Source organism: Candoia aspera, chromosome 1, assembly GCF_035149785.1.
Source record: "Candoia aspera isolate rCanAsp1 chromosome 1, rCanAsp1.hap2, whole genome shotgun sequence".
In the NCBI taxonomy this organism is placed as follows: domain Eukaryota; kingdom Metazoa; phylum Chordata; class Lepidosauria; order Squamata; family Boidae; genus Candoia; species Candoia aspera.
Window position 1 is genome coordinate 339,638,451 of NC_086153.1, and position 17,408 is coordinate 339,655,858.

At 52.9% G+C, this 17,408-nt stretch overlaps 2 protein-coding genes across 2 annotated transcripts; one reads left to right on the plus strand and one right to left on the minus strand.

Annotated features, from left to right (window-relative positions):
* The first annotated feature begins 1,272 nt into the window (after positions 1 to 1,272).
* TICAM1 (TIR domain containing adaptor molecule 1) lies at positions 1,273 to 8,540 on the plus strand. Its single transcript, XM_063290921.1, has 2 exons — positions 1,273 to 1,409; positions 6,111 to 8,540. Exon 2 carries the CDS (start codon positions 6,268 to 6,270, stop codon positions 8,224 to 8,226), a length of 1,959 nt encoding a protein of 652 aa, XP_063146991.1. The 5' UTR covers positions 1,273 to 1,409; positions 6,111 to 6,267; the 3' UTR covers positions 8,227 to 8,540.
* Positions 8,541 to 12,947: 4,407 nt separating this feature from the next.
* Positions 12,948 to 15,873, minus strand: FEM1A (fem-1 homolog A). The gene has a single exon (XM_063290951.1). The coding sequence runs from the start codon at positions 15,838 to 15,840 to the stop codon at positions 13,909 to 13,911; it is 1,932 nt and encodes a 643-aa protein (XP_063147021.1). The 5' UTR covers positions 15,841 to 15,873; the 3' UTR covers positions 12,948 to 13,908.
* Between the last annotated feature and the right edge of the window lie 1,535 nt (positions 15,874 to 17,408).

A 17,408-nucleotide genomic window follows, 5' to 3' on the forward strand; every position in this document is an offset into this window, starting at 1 on the left:
TGTAAATAATCCAAAAACATTAAACAACTAAATAACAAAAATCTTTGCCAGCCTATCTTCCCCCACTCATTCCTCCCTTGTAATAGCTGCAATCGGCCATTAGATGGCAGCAACTCTAACTCTTCGATGCCACCTAAGGGCTGTCTGGAGTTTTGCAGGACAGATACAGAAGTCCTAATTACCCCTGTGAGTAATTGTTGATAGTTGCTGTTGAGTCCCTGCAATTCCAGATAAATCAGAGAAATACGAGTTGAGCATGCACCTCCTTCAAAAGCAGAGGTGGTTTCTGGGCCATGCATTCAAATTTGCATGTGTTGCAAGCATTATGTTTTCCTGCACAGATTGCAAAGAACACAGTGCATGCTTGCATATTTTTAAACCATCAACTTACTACAATGGCTCCTACAGAGAGCAGCCTCCTTTTTACCCACATGGAAGCCCTGCCAGGTAGGCTAAGCTGAGATTCCACATTTGACCCAAGGCAAGCAGCAGGGCTGAGCCAAGGTTTCAACCACAGTCTCGGTCAAGACACAGAGATCAACAGCAAATGTGGTCACACAAAGTATACAACCTGCCCATTCCAAAAATGTTAGCTTGGATCTTAAGCCTCTGAACCAGACTCCCAGGGGTGTCCATGGGGAGGGGGATCAAAGAAGTCAAGAGCCACGCAAGTCAGGGTGCCCCTAACAAAAGGTGGGAATCTGATGACACAGTTGTCCCTGCCCTCTTGACTTTTTTTCACCCCTCTGTGAAGCCTACCCATGGCCCAGGGAGCTGGACAACACTTCCCCATCATCCCCACCCAATCTCACCTCTGCAAGGACACCAGTTTGCAGAAGTTAGAGATCAGCCTACTTAAGAAGCACCAAATCTTGCACACCTCAGATGCCCACTGGGTCCTGGGGTTGCTCACAGAAGCTAGGCTGGGGCCCTCTTTGCAGACCTTTTCCTCCAGGCTGCAGACAGGCAAATGGGTGAGTTTCTGTAATGGTATGTTAGAATTTTATTCCTTACAACACATTATACACATATATACACATCCACCCCTGGTGTTGGGGCTTGTGAGTGGAGGCTGAGCGCAGACAGACAGAATGGGTCCCCTCCCCACCTTCCAAAACAACTTTTCTGAAGAGCGTTAATTATTCAATTTTTTAAAAAATCCGTTCAATTGTATCTGATTCTCCGGGACTGCCTGGACTACTGGGAACTCCGGAGCTTCTTCTGTGCAAGACTGACTTCCTACTTCGGGCAATTTTTTTCCCCACCCAGCTGGGAGGGAAGGCAGAGAAAGAGGGAGGGCAAAGGGCCGTTTAGTGAGTTAATTTCCGCCTCCTGCTAGCAGGATCTCCGGGCAAGGCCTGGCTGGCGGTGCCAGCACAAATCCCCGATCCCACCGTCTGCAGCCCCAGGTGAGTCTACCTGGGCAGCCCCTGTGGGCGGAGACCCTCCACCCTCCGTGGGAAATCCGCTGGGGGGATAATCTTCCAAGCGGGGGGGGGGGCATGGAAGGAGTGAGGTTGCTCCCAGGGTTTTCCAGGTGGAGGGAAAAAAATCCGAAGGGTTCCGGGAGCCCTTTTGCGACCCGTCTATTCAGTTCGAAGGCAGCCGCTTCTGCCGGCTGCAGAGCTGAGCCGCTCCGTGCCTTCGCTGGAGGTTGCAGCGGGTCGCAAAAGTTTTTGCTTTGAGAAAAAACTGGCGAGTGAGGAAGGGGGCTCCCACACTTTTGGGGTATCCTGAGCTGACGCCACTCTCGTTGCTGTCCAAGGAAAACTACTTTTTCCCTACCTGCGAAGTTAAGAAGCAACTCAGCGCCGGAAACCGGGACGCCCTCTTTCCTCCAAACGCTGACAGGGAATTTAGCAATCTTTGCAGAAAGTTTTGGAAACTTTTTTTGGGGGGGGGGGATTTTGGAATCTTTGCGGAGCGTTTGAGATTTTGGGGTTTCCGTGACTCTTTCCAAGGGAAAGGTGGGCCAAAACGGGCTAAACCTTGGAAAAGTCAATCTGCTTTTTCTGGGTTTGCGGGGCGACAAAGATCAATGGGGAAGTAGGAAATCAGAGTTGGGAAGAGCCGGCTTTTTGTGGGGGGTGAGAATGAGTTGGTATTGCAGGAGGGGGTGAAGAAGTAACTGTTTGAGATCATGTTGAAGGCGTTATCTTTCTGGTATATGGCATGTCAGTTTTTATGTTTCTTTCCATAAGGATCCAAAGGATGCCTTTACTGTTAGTATTTGGGGCAGCACCTCACTCTGGGTTAGGCCTGGAAGAGAAGCAAGGGTGTTGCGGTTGGTTCTTGGATAGGAGGCCACCAGGAACTCCCACGGGTGTCAAAAGAACGCGATGGAAGAAGGCGAGGGCAAAACTCCATGGGCTCGCTCCCGTGATCCCCAGGGTCCAGCTAGCCTTGAACGTGACTTGACTTCTATTTTACTTAAGTAGGGCGGGAGTTTACACCTTTTTCTCTACCACTGGCCCTGGTTTGCCGTTGAGTGTCACCTTGAGGGGCCGCCTTCCGTACGCAATAGATGACACCAGGGTGAAAATCACATTCGACGTGACTTGCATTTTTTAAATATTCAGTATAGCCCCTGGGCTGCTCTCGGAAGATAAGCAAAGCCAGGTCTCTGTAGTATGGGGATGGGAGACCACCTGGTAAGGTCTAAGCTAGACAGGAAAGAGGAAAAAACGTTCCTGAAGGAAGTCGCAAAGCCCCACGGAGGGGTGGCTGAAGACCGCATTCAAGAAGTTGTGGGGGAAATGGGCGGTGTTCAGAGGATCCCGGAATATGTATGACTCATTAAACATGTTCTTACACAACCATTCAAAAAAAGACAAGACAGGTCGGAAATGGTCAACACTAGCGATGGAAGGACGCACCCTGACTTGTCTAGTCCTACCTCGTTCTCTTTGAAGAGGGAGAAAGTGGCTGAAAATTTTCCTTCCGGTATCAAAGGTGCTGCGTGAACCAGCTAGGAAGGAAGAGAGCGACTTCCTTTTCGTAACGTCTCAAGAGATTTGCGACATTGCTATTTCCGCGGCCATGTCTAACTCTTGCCCCCTCCCTGCAGTACTGGGGAAATGAGATGGGGAACCGGTTGATTTTGCCCCGAATCAAATGTTCCCCCTCCCCATGGGTAGAGTGTAGAAGGAGGCATTCTCGGGTGTGCGTACAAAATGGCTCCCACGGAGGCGGAGTTTGCCTTAACAGCACAGCAGTGCTGAGGTGAGCAGAGCTCAGTCTAGAATGGGTAAATTGCTCTTCACTCCCCCCCCCGAGCCCCCAGGATGCTTCCAAACACAACAGGTGGAGAGCCTCAAGCACAGTCAGGAGGTCCGTCCACCATCAGTGGGTCTTCCAAGGCTGCTGGTGGGGTCGGGAGACAGGGAAGAACCGTCAAGACGCGTAGCCAGAGGTGGCCCAAACTGCAGGATGTTATCTCCCTGTTCCGTATGGAATCATACAATGGAAATCTTGGGAGGGATCTTAGAGATCGTCTATTCCAGCCCCTTCCCAGCGCAAGAATGCATCACTGCAGCATCTCCAGATGACCACCTAGCCTTATTTAAACACCTCCAATGAAGGAGAGTCCAATACCTCCTGAGGCAGCCTCATCATGGAATTCTAGAGTAAAAACTCAGAAGGAACCTTGGAGATCATCAGGTCCAGCTCCTTGCCCGGTACAGGAACCCACCCATGCCGCATCCCTGAGAGAGGGCCATCCGGACCCACCTTAATCTCTCCAGCAAGGGAGAGACCACCGCCTCCCACAACACTTTCTCCCGGCTCTCATTATTATTAGAACATTCTTCCTGATGTCCAACCCAAATCTGCTTTCTTGCAGTTGAAAGCCCCGGTTCCTTGTCCTGCCTTCTGGCACAACTCAGCACAGTTCTGTCCCACTTTTGACCTGATAGCCTTGGAGATATCTGAAGACCGCAGCTTGCTCTTCTCCATCTAAACCAGTGTTTCTCAACCTTGGCCACTTTAAGATGGGTGGACTTCACCTCCCAGAATTCAAGCTGGCTGGGGAATTCTGGGAGTTGAAGTCCCCCCATCTTAAAGTGGCCAAGGTTGAGAAACACTGGTCTGGACCAATCCAGCACCTCCCATGTTTCTCCTCCCAGGCCTCTTCTCCTCTTCGTGTCTCGCCTCTGGACATGCTCCGGCTTGTCCACGTCCTTCCTAAAATGCAGTCCCAGAACAGCATGCGCTATGTTAGCTGTGCTCTGAGCAATGCTCCCTGTGACCCTCTATGGAAGTGAAAGTTGAAAGGAGCAGGATAGGAAGGATATTGATGCTTTTGAACATTGATGTTGGAGACTTGGGAACAGCCAAGAAAACAAATCAATGGATCATCAAATCAGCCCAGAGTTCTCCCTTGAGGCACCAATGACCAGGGTCAAATTGTCCTACTTTGGATCCATGATGCACAGACCCAGGTCTCTGGAGGAGGCTTTGATGCTGGGAAAGGTGGAAGGAAAGGGAAGAAGACGACGACCAGCAGCGAGATGGATGGACTCAGTTACAGGGGCGATGGGGGCACTGTTGGAAGACTTGAAGGACCAGGCTGGGGACAGATTGTCCTGGAGAAGGTCGGTCTGTGTTGTCGCAATGGGCTAGAAAGCAGGAGGCTGTGAGTTCTAGTCCTGCCTGAGGCATGAAAGCCACCTGGGTGACCTTGGGCCAGGCCCTCCCTCTCAGCCAAAGAGCCAATCAGGCGTGGCAGGAGAGTTCTAGTCCCGCCTTAGGCATGAAAGCCGGCTGGGTGACCCTGGGCCAGGCCCTCCCTCTCAGCCCAACACACCTCACAGGGTTGTTGATGTGGGGAAAATAGGAGGAGGAAGGAGTATTAGGGATGTTCCCCACCTTGAGTTATTTATAAAAATAATAAAGGCAGGATAGAAAATAAATAAATAAATCCATCCATCCATCCATCCATCCATCCCAAACCGGGTCTGATCAACCAGCAGCTGGCCTTTCAGATGTGTGTCTGTGATTCAGGAGGAAGTGACGAGCCTTCCATACCATCTTCCCCTTTTGTATATAATACAAAACCCAGAGTCCTCACCCACGATGGCACAAATAAGCAGGCCCAAATTATATTTAGGACCCATGATGTGAAGACCCAGCTCTCTGGAGAAGTCCATAATGCTGGGAAAGGTGGAAGGAAAGAGAAGAGGAGGAGGACGACCAGAAGCAAGGGGGAAGGACTCAGTGACAGCAAGGCCTGAAGGGCTGCGTTGGGACAGGTCCTCCTGGAGAAGGTCCGTCTATGTGGCCTCTAAGAGTTGATGCCAACTTGATGGCACATAATAATAATAATAATAATAATAATAATAATAATAATAATAATAATAATAATAATAATAAAAAAATCTGAGCGATGCAGGATAGAAGGAAATAGTGACTTCTCTTGATCTTGACAGGGTACTCCTCCTGATGCAGCCTAGGCCAGCATCTGCTTTTTCCTTGCAGCTGGGTCACTCTGTTGGCTTGCATTTAGCCTGTGAGCCACCAAAACCCCAGACCCTTTTTGCTGGCCAGTATGGCTGGCTCCCCAAATCTCAGGATGTGAGTTTTTCCTACCACAAAATGAGACATGTTATGTAAATTAAAGAATATTTTAAAGAGCTGAAGTCAGGGGGACAGGAAGCCTGTTGAACGACAGCAGATTGCCCACCTTTCATTGATGTTTAGGAGTAATTTCTCTCGGGTGCATCAGAAGAGCCCTGAACCTGGATCAGACCAGGGGACCACCCAGCCCAACCCTTTGCGTCCCATGGTGGCCAACTGGCTTCGTTTTGGAAGCTCATCAGCAGGACTGGAGGACGATACCCAAAGCTGCTAACATTTTTGTTAGAAAAAAAAGTTTTGAAGTCTACAGGTAGTCCTTGCTTAATGACCACAACTGGGCCCCGAATTTTGGTTGCTAAGTGGAGCAGTCATTAAGCAAATCCAACCCGATTTTACGACCCTAAGCCTGTATATACAAAATAAAAATGCTATTACTAAGACAGCTAATGTGTATTAGATATTCCCCTGCCCGCCCACCCCCAAATTCTGACTCCCCAGATTGTTCCAGAGTTTAAAATTCTCTTCTCTTTTTCCAGCCTTCAGGTTTGCAAAATCCAGGGTGCGTGGCTGTTCCACGGCATTCAGAAAACTTGCCTGAGAAGACTTTGGACACTTAAGCTTCCTGGTGTCAAGCTTCTGAAAGGATGGGGATTTGTGCCCTTCTACAGCAGTGCCACCCCTTGCAGATGTGACATGCCCTCCATTTTGGACAGAGCTTGGCCCAGGATGGCAGGGAACTCCCAGGCGGATCTAGGCTTTGAAGGGATCTTCCAGGTCTTAGCTCAGATCCCAGAGGTCAGGCTGATTCAGTATAGGCATAAACTGAGTTGCTCACCCCAAGAGCAGAGGAGCTGTCATCTCCTGCACATCATGATCCTGTTACATTTGGGAAGAGAAGATGAGGCCAGGGTGCACCTCAACAGCTTCAGGGATGACGTGGCTGCAAGCCATCTCTTCCGGTCCCGCTGGGGCAATGCTGGAGCAGGGAGGGCGCCCCCAGAGCACCTGCAAGAGCACGCGGAGGTGGCCCGGACTGTGGCTGGGATCTACTCGCTTTTGGCTGATGAGGAGCTGTGCAAACCACTGGCCAGGGATGAGGCCTACGGGGCAGCTATCCGGGCCTTTCAAGCCAGCAATATTCAAGGAGCCCAACTCAAAAGTCTCCTGGACGAAGCGGTGGATAGATGTGGACTGCAGTTCATCTCAACGGTGACAAGGCCTAATTTTGGTGCTCCGGTCTCAGGGCGAGGGGTGTTGACTCAGCCGAGGAGGAGCAGCCCAGTGCCAATTGACGGTGCCTCCCTTTCCGATAATCCTCAGCCTTTACGTTCCACAGGTAGCCCTGTCTCCCACATCAGCCTTGAGATCAGCAAGACTTCCTCAGCCCTTGAAACTGACTGCCCTTACGGCATAGACGCTTCTTCGCCACCAGCCGGCCACGTAGAAGAAACCAGCTCCATGTTGTTGGGCAACGGCTGCTCTGTCAACTCGGGGGGACCTTCTCTACAGAACTCCAGGGGCCTCTGCTCACTGCCTGACCCCGAAAGCACACGGTCTCCCCAGGCATCTTTCCAGTACCCCACGCGGTGCACGCCAACACCCAAAACAGCAGCAGCAGCAGCAGGACACTCGCCTGCCCCCGTCCAGACCCCACCTCTGCAGAGGCTGGATCCAGCGGCTTCCACAGGAGGAAGCCCCACAGGAGGAGCTCCAAGGCCCGGGGCCAATTCCTCCGCTCCAGCACAGATCACGAGCCTCGGACCCCCGCGGTCTTCCTCCTCTTTGGAACTCGCCTCTTGCAACTCGGCAGAAGCTCCTTCTTCGGTGGGTCCACCAGCCGATGAAAGGCAGTTCTACACTTTTGTGGTCCTGCACGCGGCAGAAGACGAGGCGGTGGCCGGCCAGGTGAAGGAACGCCTGGAGGCCTTGGGCGTCTCCAACGGGGCGACCTTCAGCGAGGATTTCCTCGTCCCTGGACATTGCCAACTCAACTGTTTCCAGAACGCGCTGGACAACTCAGCCTTCACTCTCCTGCTCCTGACCAGGAATTTCAAGGGCCGCCTTTTGGCCTACCAGCGCAACACGGCCCTGATGGATTCCCTCACCCGCTTCTGCAAAAGCAACTCCGTGATCCCGTTTGTGCCCAAGGAAAGCTCTCTGAAGCCAGAGGAGATGCCCCTCATGCTGGCCTCCCTGGTACCCTTGCTTGAGAAGTCTCCTGTCTTTGCCCGTAGGGCGAAGAAGACGTTCAGGCCAGCGGTGGTCCAGCAGAAGAAAGCGGCCTGGCACGTCACACGGCAGATCCGGGAAATGGAGGAGAGGCACGAACGAGAGCAGGAAGAACTGCAGATGCAACAGCGTCTGTCTGCGCTCAGCCTCCACTCACAAGCCGCAACACCAGGGGTGGATGTTTGGAGGTTACAAGGCCCAGGGGGCCATGCCCCTCAAGCCTTTCCTCCTTCCACAGGGGTTGATCAGGGCTCCTCCCAACCACTCATGTTCTCAGTGGGCTCTTCAAACACGGTGCCCGGCCCCCAGCTTATCATTCAGAATGCCCAGATGATTCAGATCGGAGACTATAATTGCATGCAAGTGGAGAGAACCAATGCAGCGGTTGGCACAGTGGATGAAACTCTTGGGGACCAGGGATAGAAAAAGGGACCAGCCGCTGAGACTGAAAACCAAGTGCCATCTAGCAGAGCTCCAGGAATGCACCATGTTGGGGGAAGGACAGCCTGCAGAAAACTGTCCTGAATTCCCAAATCACAATGGTCAGCGACCTTGTCAAGGGAGGGGGCCCTTTGGTCTGTGTCCTTGTGCCAAGATGCGGGTGCCACTGAGAACTGGGAGCTCGAACGTGGCGGCACAGGAGAACCGGAAGCCCAGAGGGCGGCCTAGCTTCATCGATGACCATAAGCCCTTTGCCATCTCCCATCAAATAAAGGACAAAATGTACTACTGCTGAAGGTGCATTCTTTTTAATTTTGCAATTGGGGGGGTGGGAGTTCTAGGACCCTTCTAATTGTTTGGTGCAGTGGTTAAGGCACTGGGCTAGAAACTGGGAGACCGTGAGTTCTAGTCCCACCTTAGGCACAAAGCCAGCTGGGTGACTGTGGGCCAGTCACTTTCTCTCAGCCCTAGGAAGGAGGCAATGGCAAACCACTTCTGAAAAAGCTTGCCAAGAAAACTGCAGGGACTAGTCCAGGCAGTCCCGGAGAATCAGACACAATTGAACGGATTTTTTTTAAAATTGAATAATTAATGCTCTTCAGAAAAGTTGTTTTGGAAGGTGGGGAGAGGACCCATTCTGCTGCTTTTCTGCAACCCAGCAAGACTTCGGAACGGATGAATCTCGAAGTACAGAGATGGCGGGATCATCTCTCTAAAACCGCACCTTAACTTTGTTGAAAATTCTGGAAAGTATATGACTGCTTTACCCCTGCAGCATCTCTTGCTGTGCCCCAAATCCATGCTACGTGTCTGGGCCTTTGAAAATGACTTGGTTTGTACTGCACATGGGAGTTATAACGCACCTTGTTCGATTTTGGCTTAAGAGGCTGTGGGGTCCAGCCACTGTGATCTTGTTCATGGCTAGGTGTGTTGTCTGAACCCAGGCACGTGCAGCTTAGTCTATAAACCTGGTTTAAGCTGTGGCTTAATGCAGGGCGTAGCAATTGAGGGAGGCAGTGCTGAATCCTAATAGTTAAGATTCCCAGATCTGGGGGCTGAGGGTAGATCTTTCCCTGCCCCACCCCACGGAACAGCAACTGTCTTTGTAGCTCGTAGAGATGGGGGGGGGGGGAGTCAAGAACAGAAGGATAGGCATCCCAGGGGAAATGTGGGGGGCTGTACCTCAATACTATCTCTATTATCTTGCAGCAGCTTTTCACTCTGATCTTCCCCGGAGATGCCAGGAACCGTAGCTTGCCACCGCACCAATTCCTCCCTTAATTCTGCATTTCGTTAGATCTGGTGATCAAGACACAAGAAAGGGGCCGGGTACTTTTTCACAGGGCTGCAACTGGGGGGGGGGGGGGCAGCGGGGCATGTGCCCCAGGCGCCACACTGGAGGAAGTGCCAAAATGAGCGTGGGGGGGGGGCGCCAAAATGGGCACGGGATCCATGTTTGTCCCAGGTGAAACAGACCCTAGTTGAGGGCCTGCTTTTTTAGTCTGGAAAAGAGGCACTGAAGAGGAGATGCACTGTCTTTAAAGACATCAACTCATGGGCAAGTTTATCTATTTACTTATCATCACAAATTAGTACGGTTTTTTATTTTTTTTGGTACTGCAAGGAAAAATAGGTCCTGCTTCGGAAGAGAGCTGGGTCAGCTGGGCCAAGGGGTTCACCCATCAGCACCCCATGACTTCTGGGGCGGGGCAGAGACTTGAATAGGGGCCTCTACAGCCACTGGCCATCTTTTCTCTCTTCTTAATGCCTTTTGAACTGGCTCTAATAGTCCTCAGACATTTATATAGGTGTGGGGCTTAGACTGCACTGCCACCTTGCCTTTTCTGCCCATCCCCGGCAGAGGGTGGCATCTACTAGGTAGCTTTTACTCACTGTAGCATCTAAAGCTTTGGACTTTACCAGTGGTAAACACTACCAATCAGATGCATAAATGGGGATTAGCAGAACGAGGCACACATTCTTCTCCTTGAACAGTTGCGTTTATGGAGGACATCCTGTTGAGAGGAACTTGCTCTGCCTGGGAAACAGAGCATCAATCCTTAGGTGCAGCCTACCCTGAAATACCAGCTGCCTGGCAGGAATAACAGGAGGTTCTCATATGGGGAGAATTTCACTGGATTAGGTGAGACAGCACAGTGAGGTACCCCATATACTTTGATCCTGCTACGAGAAGCTTCCATTTGTAACTAGTTTGTCCATAGATACCAAACTCTGGAGAGATGCAGGTGCCTTTGTCTCACACTCATGCGTCTGGCTTCCTGAATTTGCATACAGGTAGTCCTTGCTCAATGACCACAGTTGGGACCAGAATTTCAGTGGCTAAGCAAAGCGGTCATTAAGCAAATGCGACCCAATTCTACGACCTTTGTTTGAGGCGGGTGTTAAGTGAATCAACATGGTCATTAAGTGAACGGTGTGGTCATTAAGTGAACCATGTGGTTCCCCGTTGATTTTGCTTGCCAGAAGCCAGCCAGGAAGGTCAAAAATGGTGGTCACGTGACCATGGGATGCTGTGACAGTCATAAATGTGAACCGGTTGCCAAGCGCCCAAATTGTGATCACGTGACCGCAGGGATGCTGCGGCAGTTGTAAGTGTGAGCACCAGTTGCAAATCAGTTTTTTCAGCACCGTCGTAAGTCTGAACTGTTACTAAATGGTCATTAAGTGAGGACTACCTGTAAAGCAAACACATCTATCCATATGCCCATATGAACTAACAAGAAGAGTCAGAGGCGTAGTTTTGCATTTTTTTAGCAGCATGACTTTTTCCCCTTGCTTTTCATTGTCAGTATAACTTTATTTATTTCAGGTTAGGAAGATTGGCTCTCAAGTGTAACATACACTGCTTGTGCATTTTCGGTTTCTGCCAAGGTTGCCAAATTAACTCCTTTCTTTGCAACAAAACCCAAAAGAAAACAGTGACCTGAAACGTCCTTTGCTTTATCAGTCAAACAGTTTGTTGCTCACTTTTAACACTGCAAGAACGCAGAGAGGCCGGCAGACAAGATTCTCTTTTCCACTGAGGAAAAACACTGAGGTTTCTGTAGTTCCCCTGAGCCCCTAAAGCCCAAACAGGAAGTGCTGACAAGGCAAGCCAAGATCTTTGCTTCTGCTTATCCCTGTGGCTGTGTGAAGATGCAGAAATGGTTCCCGGAAATCACCCCCCCGTCTCCACGCACCACACACACACACGCCATTTGCTGCTCTGACCTGCCCAAACCAGGTACCAAAAGTCTTCGGGGCGCTTTGCTCTTTTGATGACCAAGAGAAAAATAAAACATCTTTTTGCATCCTCAGCTGTCAACTAATACTGTTCTTTCCCCTATGCTCCAAAGCAAACCAAAAGTAGCGATGAATTCAAAGGCAGCTCTGATCTCTTTTAACTACGGACGCCAGGAGAATGAAACGATGTCGCCGACAGAGGATCCCCAGAGCTAATGCTTGTTGGACCAACCTCAATATTAACCAGGAAAACTCTGCACAGTGGAACTTTCCGGTCAACCCAAATTATTGATTTCTTGGTGTGCGGCAGTTGCCAAAGCCCACCCTTGCTGGTAGGCGATTCAACCAAATTCATCTGAGGGAAGAGGTCCAGATGCCATGGATGGGTACGTTTTATTTGAACAGTCCGTCTGGACAGGAGCAAGAAGCTAAGATGAGGGCAGCACCTTCTCCTTTGCCCCAGCCCACTCCTACCTTCACTGGTCCTGCTGCTATGAGGAGTTAAGATGGCCCCACAGGTCATGCGACCATCAACAGCCATTTCCACCTTACAACTGCTCGAAACATCTGCCCTCACTCTGTTGGCAGGCGGGGCAGAGCCTGGGCTTTCTGCTGGGAGAAGGGACAGGAATGGTCCTCCAAATGTCGAACAAACAAATTATCAGGCTGCCTCCCTTCCCCCAAGCCATTCTTGTCTGCCCATCCATCCTACTAAGTCTTTACCACTTTTCCCTTGCCAAACACAGCCTAAACCCCTGCTACTTCCTTACAGAACAGAAAACGACGTGCCAGGAAGGTGGAGTCAGGGAGGGGTGTGTGTGCATGCATGTGTGAGCTATTCAGCTGTCCTTCCAAATCAATCTGCCAGTTCTGCAATTTAAAAAGAAATCATCACTTGATACCAGACGGGGGGCAGGGGGGGGAGTAGCTAATACTACAAGTTCAAGTTGCAACCCACTTCTTGCAGGGCTGGATAAACTTCTGGTTTTTGATGCCCACCTGCCCTGAAGAATTAAGGAAGGGGAGGGCAGACGTTAAGCAGCTTGGGAGCCATTGAAGTGGCCTCTGCTTGATTTGGTGGCCAGATTTGGTGGGCTACTAGGCATGATTTAATGGGAAGTAAACCTGGATGGGCAGCACAGTGCAAAATGCACATAGGTTTTCTTTGGCTTCTGGGAGATTTTAAAGAGCACCCCATCCTTAACCCTTGCAGAGTCTGCAAAGAGGTAGCTTGGCCAAGGAAATCCTGCCCCATTGCCTCCTGTCCCCAGGCCCTTCCAGGGGAATGGGGCCATCCCAGCTGAAAGGATGGAAAAGAACACAGTTCTTGCCAGGGATGCTGTCCAAAACCACCATCCCGTTTCTCTTTTCTGGAGAGGGAAAAAAAGGAGGTGAGATGGCTTGATTCTAAATTTCAGAATTTGGGGAACCTTTCACAGCCTACGGTGCAGGGCTCACTCCACTGAAAAGAAGCACCACCAGCCAAATAAAAACCAAATGATCACTACCAGCTTTGAAAACAGTCAGCAAAATCTTAGCTGAAGTTAAGCGACCATTCGAGGCAAGAAATGAAACCCAGAAAATGAAAAAAAAAAAAAAAATCAAACCTCACTGCACGCAACTTGGTCAACTGGGCCAAGCAGCAACTAAATAACCTGCTGCTGAGCATGAAGACGTCTGTTCTCCCCCAGTTATGAGGCTCAGCTGAGAAAAGAGCAACTTTAAGACTTGGAGGGGTTGCCTTATCCATTCTTACATCTTCGACTAGGAAGGAAGGGTGCAAACATAACTTCAGAGCGTATCAAACTGGCAAGCTGAAAGCAGATCATGCAAAATGCTCACCTATCTTGCATGCTGCCACTGGGACCAGTCACAATCGGATCTCCCAGCCCCCCCATCTTTCCTCCCCTCCCACTTCTCACTATTGACATAAACAAGACGGGGCAGCCCGATGACAGATCCGAGGAGGTGTGAGCAATAGGTCAGCCCTAGAGGTTTTCTCCGGGCGCCCTGGCAAGGCGCCAGCAAGCTGAATCCGGCTAACTTTTTTTGCTTCTGCAGCATCCCCAAAGGGGAGTGGATTATACAAAATGAGAAGGGGGCCAAATTCAGCTCCTGGGCCTTGTCCGGGAGGCCAGGCAGAAATATTTGAGGGGACTCTCAGAGACATGTTAGGAACGGGCCCGTGAAGGGGTAGGGCCAGTGATCTACCCAAGCACCCCGGATGGTGAGAGGCCACTCGTGGATTGGGCAAAGATGCCTTCTCCACGTCATGGGCTGGACACGGGAGATAGAGAGACTGCAGAAGCTGGCCGAGTGCAAACAAAAGCTTTTAAAATCCAGACCCCAGGAAGACCACAAGTCCTCTCCTTGCCCATGGAGGCCTAGGAAGAGATTGGGAGGGAGTGCAGTCCTTCTGGGCTAATGAAGTTCAATGAAGGCTTCCAGCTCTTCGGGGATGAAGCCCTTGTAAGGGATCTTGTGTTTATCCAGCGCTCGGGCAGCAAGGCACTGTAGGGTGATGTAATTAAAAGGCTGCATCATGGCCTTGGTTAGCTGCTTCTCATCAAGGAGCTCGTAGGCCGTCTGCTTGAAGGCGTTGGTAGCGTCCATGTGAGCTCCGGCCTCCATGAGGGCGCTCATGATGAGGGGGCAATTGTTCCGGGCAGCCACATGCAGTGGGGTGTTGTTGTCGTAATCCCGGCTGTCAGGGTCGGCCCCGCACTCCAGCAGGAGGTTCACCACGTGGAGGGAGGGGAACTTCCCCACCGGGTAGCGGCCAACGGTGGTGGTGTCCTTGTCCACCGCCATGTGCAAAGGGGTGAAGCCATTCTTGCCCCGGGGACTGCATTTCAGCAAGCGGTAGATGGTCTGGCGCTTCTGGTGCTCCTGCTCGGGCGCGCATTCCACTTTTTCCAGCAGAAAGACCAAGTGGAGGATGATGGCCAGGGCCTTGGTGAACTGGGAAGCGTCCGCCACCGGGTCCTTCCGGTGCAGCAGGGCCCTCTCGACCTCTCGGACCCCTTTGCTCAGAACACCCATGAGGTCAGAGAAACCCAGCTGGGTCCCTAAGGTGCCCTTCGAGCGGTCCTGAAGCACGTACGAGAAGAGCTCGGCAAAGGAGAGGAAGCTGCTGGCCGTCATGGGGCTTAAGGGCTCCAGGTTGCCCTGCTGCATTTCCAAGGCGTACTTCCACAGGTTAACGCACCGCTCAAAGTTGCCCGAGTCGGCGTAGACGGCCCCCCGGTAGCGGATATAATACGAAGTGTCTGGGTGAGACGGGCCGAGAATACGCTCCCGGATCAGCAAGGCCTGCATCCGCATCTCGTCCGGATCGGTGACCAGCGATTCCAGTTCCTCCATCGTGCTCACCTCCCGGGAGTAGTCGTAGGCCAGCACGGGCTGCCGAGGCTCCGGCTTGGAGAGGGACTGGCCCCCCTGGTGCCGCAGCTCCATCGCCCGGCGCCAGTGCTTGAGGGCGCCCAGCAGGTCGTGCTTCTTGTCCACCAAGGTGGCGCCCAGCAGCTCCAGCGCCTCCACCGCGGCCTCCTGGGTGCAGTGGACCCGAGGCCTGCCAGGCTCTTCCTCCCCCTCCCCCTCCTCGGTGTCCGGGCTGCAGGGCCGCTCCCCCTCCAGCGCCCCCCGGATGAGGAACTCCACGATGTTGGCGTGGCCGGTGACGCTGGCGGCCAGGAGCGGGGTCATGCCGTAGCCGTCGCGCTCCATGCGGGCCCGGCAGCCCAGCAGCAGGCGCAGGATCTCCAGGCTGCCGGACTCGGCGCAGTCGTGCAGGGCCGTGTTGCCCTTGAGGCTGCGGCGGTTGACGTCGGCGCCGCGCTCCAGCAGGTAGCGCGCGATCTCGGCGTGGCCCTTGTAGCAGGAGATCATCAGGCAGGTGTGCCCGTGCCGGTTGGCCACCTCCAGGTCGGCGCCGCGCTCGCCCACGAGGTAGCGCACCACCGCCAGGTGCCCGTCGAAGCAGGCGGCGCGCAGCGGCGTGGAGTTGGTCAGCGTGGTCTGGTTCACGCAGGCGCCGCGCTCCAGCAGGCTGCGCACCACCGGCAGGTGCCCGGCGGCCGCGGCGGCCCACAGCGGCGGCGCGCCCTCGATGGTCTCGCCGTCGAAGCGCACCGGCCCGCCCGCGCCCACGCGCGCGCCGCAGTGGTCCAGCAGGTACTCCACCACCTCGCGGTGCCCGTGGCGGGCGGCGATCAGCAGCGGCGGGCCCTCCGCGCCGCCGGGCCCCGCCGCCAGCCGCTGCCGCTCCTCCCGGCTGCGGCCGCCCAGCAGCTTCTGCAGCAGCTTCAGCTTCCCCTCGCGCGCCGCGTTGAACACGGCCAGGCGCAGGTCCATGGCGGGGCGCTTAGCGGGCCGGCCCGCCCCGGCAGCCGCCCGCCGCCCGCCTCCGCCGCCGCCTCTGCCGCTTCCCGGCCGCCGGCGCCATCTCGAGCCCGCTCGGGCGACGACAAAATGGCGGCCCTTCCTCCGCGCGCCGCCCCGGCGACGGAGCGCCGGGCCGAGGCACGCCGGGAGTTGTAGTCTCGCCGCGCGCGCGCCCCCCGCGCCTGCCGAGGCGAGCGCGGACGCTCGCCACTACGCTTCCCAGAAGTGCAGGGGAGGAGGCGGGCGGGCGCGCGAGGGCGGTGAAAAGGAGGCCGGGAGAGGCGGCCGCGAGGGCCTTTGGGGAGCGTAGTTCAAAGGTGGGGGGGGAGGGACTCGCCTCGTTGCGGGTTTCTTCCCCCGAGGAACGAAACTCCGTTTCCCAGAAGGGGCTGAGGAAGCAGAGGCTTGTGGGAACGAGCCGCGGGGAGAGCGCGTCGGAGTAGGCGAGCTTCTGGGAAATGGAGTTCGCTAGTTTAGACGGCTGCTGCTTTAATAAAAAAAAACTTCGCTTGAGGCAATGCGTGTCGCCTCCAAGCTAGGCTTAATGACTACAGACCACCCGATACTACTGTACATGTGACTTTTCTACCCCAAATAAGCTTTTTGGACCGGCTCAAATGAAACTGCTGGCCATGGGGTGCAACCACCTGGCCGGCCGCTAGAGGGCAGCAAAGAAACGCCAAAGCCTCCAAGTTTGTCTGCCCTCTAGCGGCCATCCAAATGTTTGCAGCCTAGATTTGCTCTGCTTGTAGAAACTAACCGGGGTTGGAGGGTGGTGTATTTATTTCTTTGTTTTGCTCATGCAAACACTCTTAAGCCAACCCCCTCCCTCAAAAGATTAAAATTAAATTTGGGGCAAAGGCAGCTCTTAGGTCAGTGTTTTTCAACCTTGGCCACTTGACGAAGTGTGGACTTCAACTCCCAGAATCCCCCAGCCAGTATACTGGTGAAAGCTTACAATACTTCTCTGCGTTTACCATCTTTTATCTTTTGTGTTTTACTGATTTTATTGTAATGTCTTTGTCTGATTGTTGTGAACAGCTCAGAGTGGTTGAAAGTTGGGCAGCATGCAAGTTTAATAAATTAAATTATTAATATTATTACTTTTAAAATAAGAGGGTTTTGACTAAACCCGTACTCACTCCCCCCCCATTTATTTTCGTAACAAATCTGCGAGGTAGACACCGTACAAGGAGAGCCCTGTTACTCTTAGCAACTTTAAGATGTGTGGACTTCAACTCCCAGAATTCCCCGCCAGCATTTGTGGACTTCTTGTGGACATGGCTGGCTGGGGAATTCTGGGAGTTGAAGTCCACACATCTTAAAGTTGCCAAGGTTGAGAACCACAGGTCTAGGGTAGCCCCAAATCAGACAGAACCACCTTTCCTACTAACAGATTTCATTGAAACGCATCAGCCTCATGCATGATGAAGTGAGTGGCTTTAATTTAAGTCCCATTTCAATCCTACATCAGGTGAAGCACGAGGGGCCTACGACGAACAGACAGACACTTCTGCCTTTTCATGAAATTGCCTACT

What these genes read in the sequence shown, in the direction of transcription:
- FEM1A (XM_063290951.1), bottom strand. Translation starts at nt 15,840, where the DNA reads ATGGACCTGCGCCTGGCCGTGTTCAACGCGGCGCGCGAGGGGAAGCTG.
- TICAM1 (XM_063290921.1), top strand. Translation starts at nt 6,268, where the DNA reads ATGCCCTCCATTTTGGACAGAGCTTGGCCCAGGATGGCAGGGAACTCC.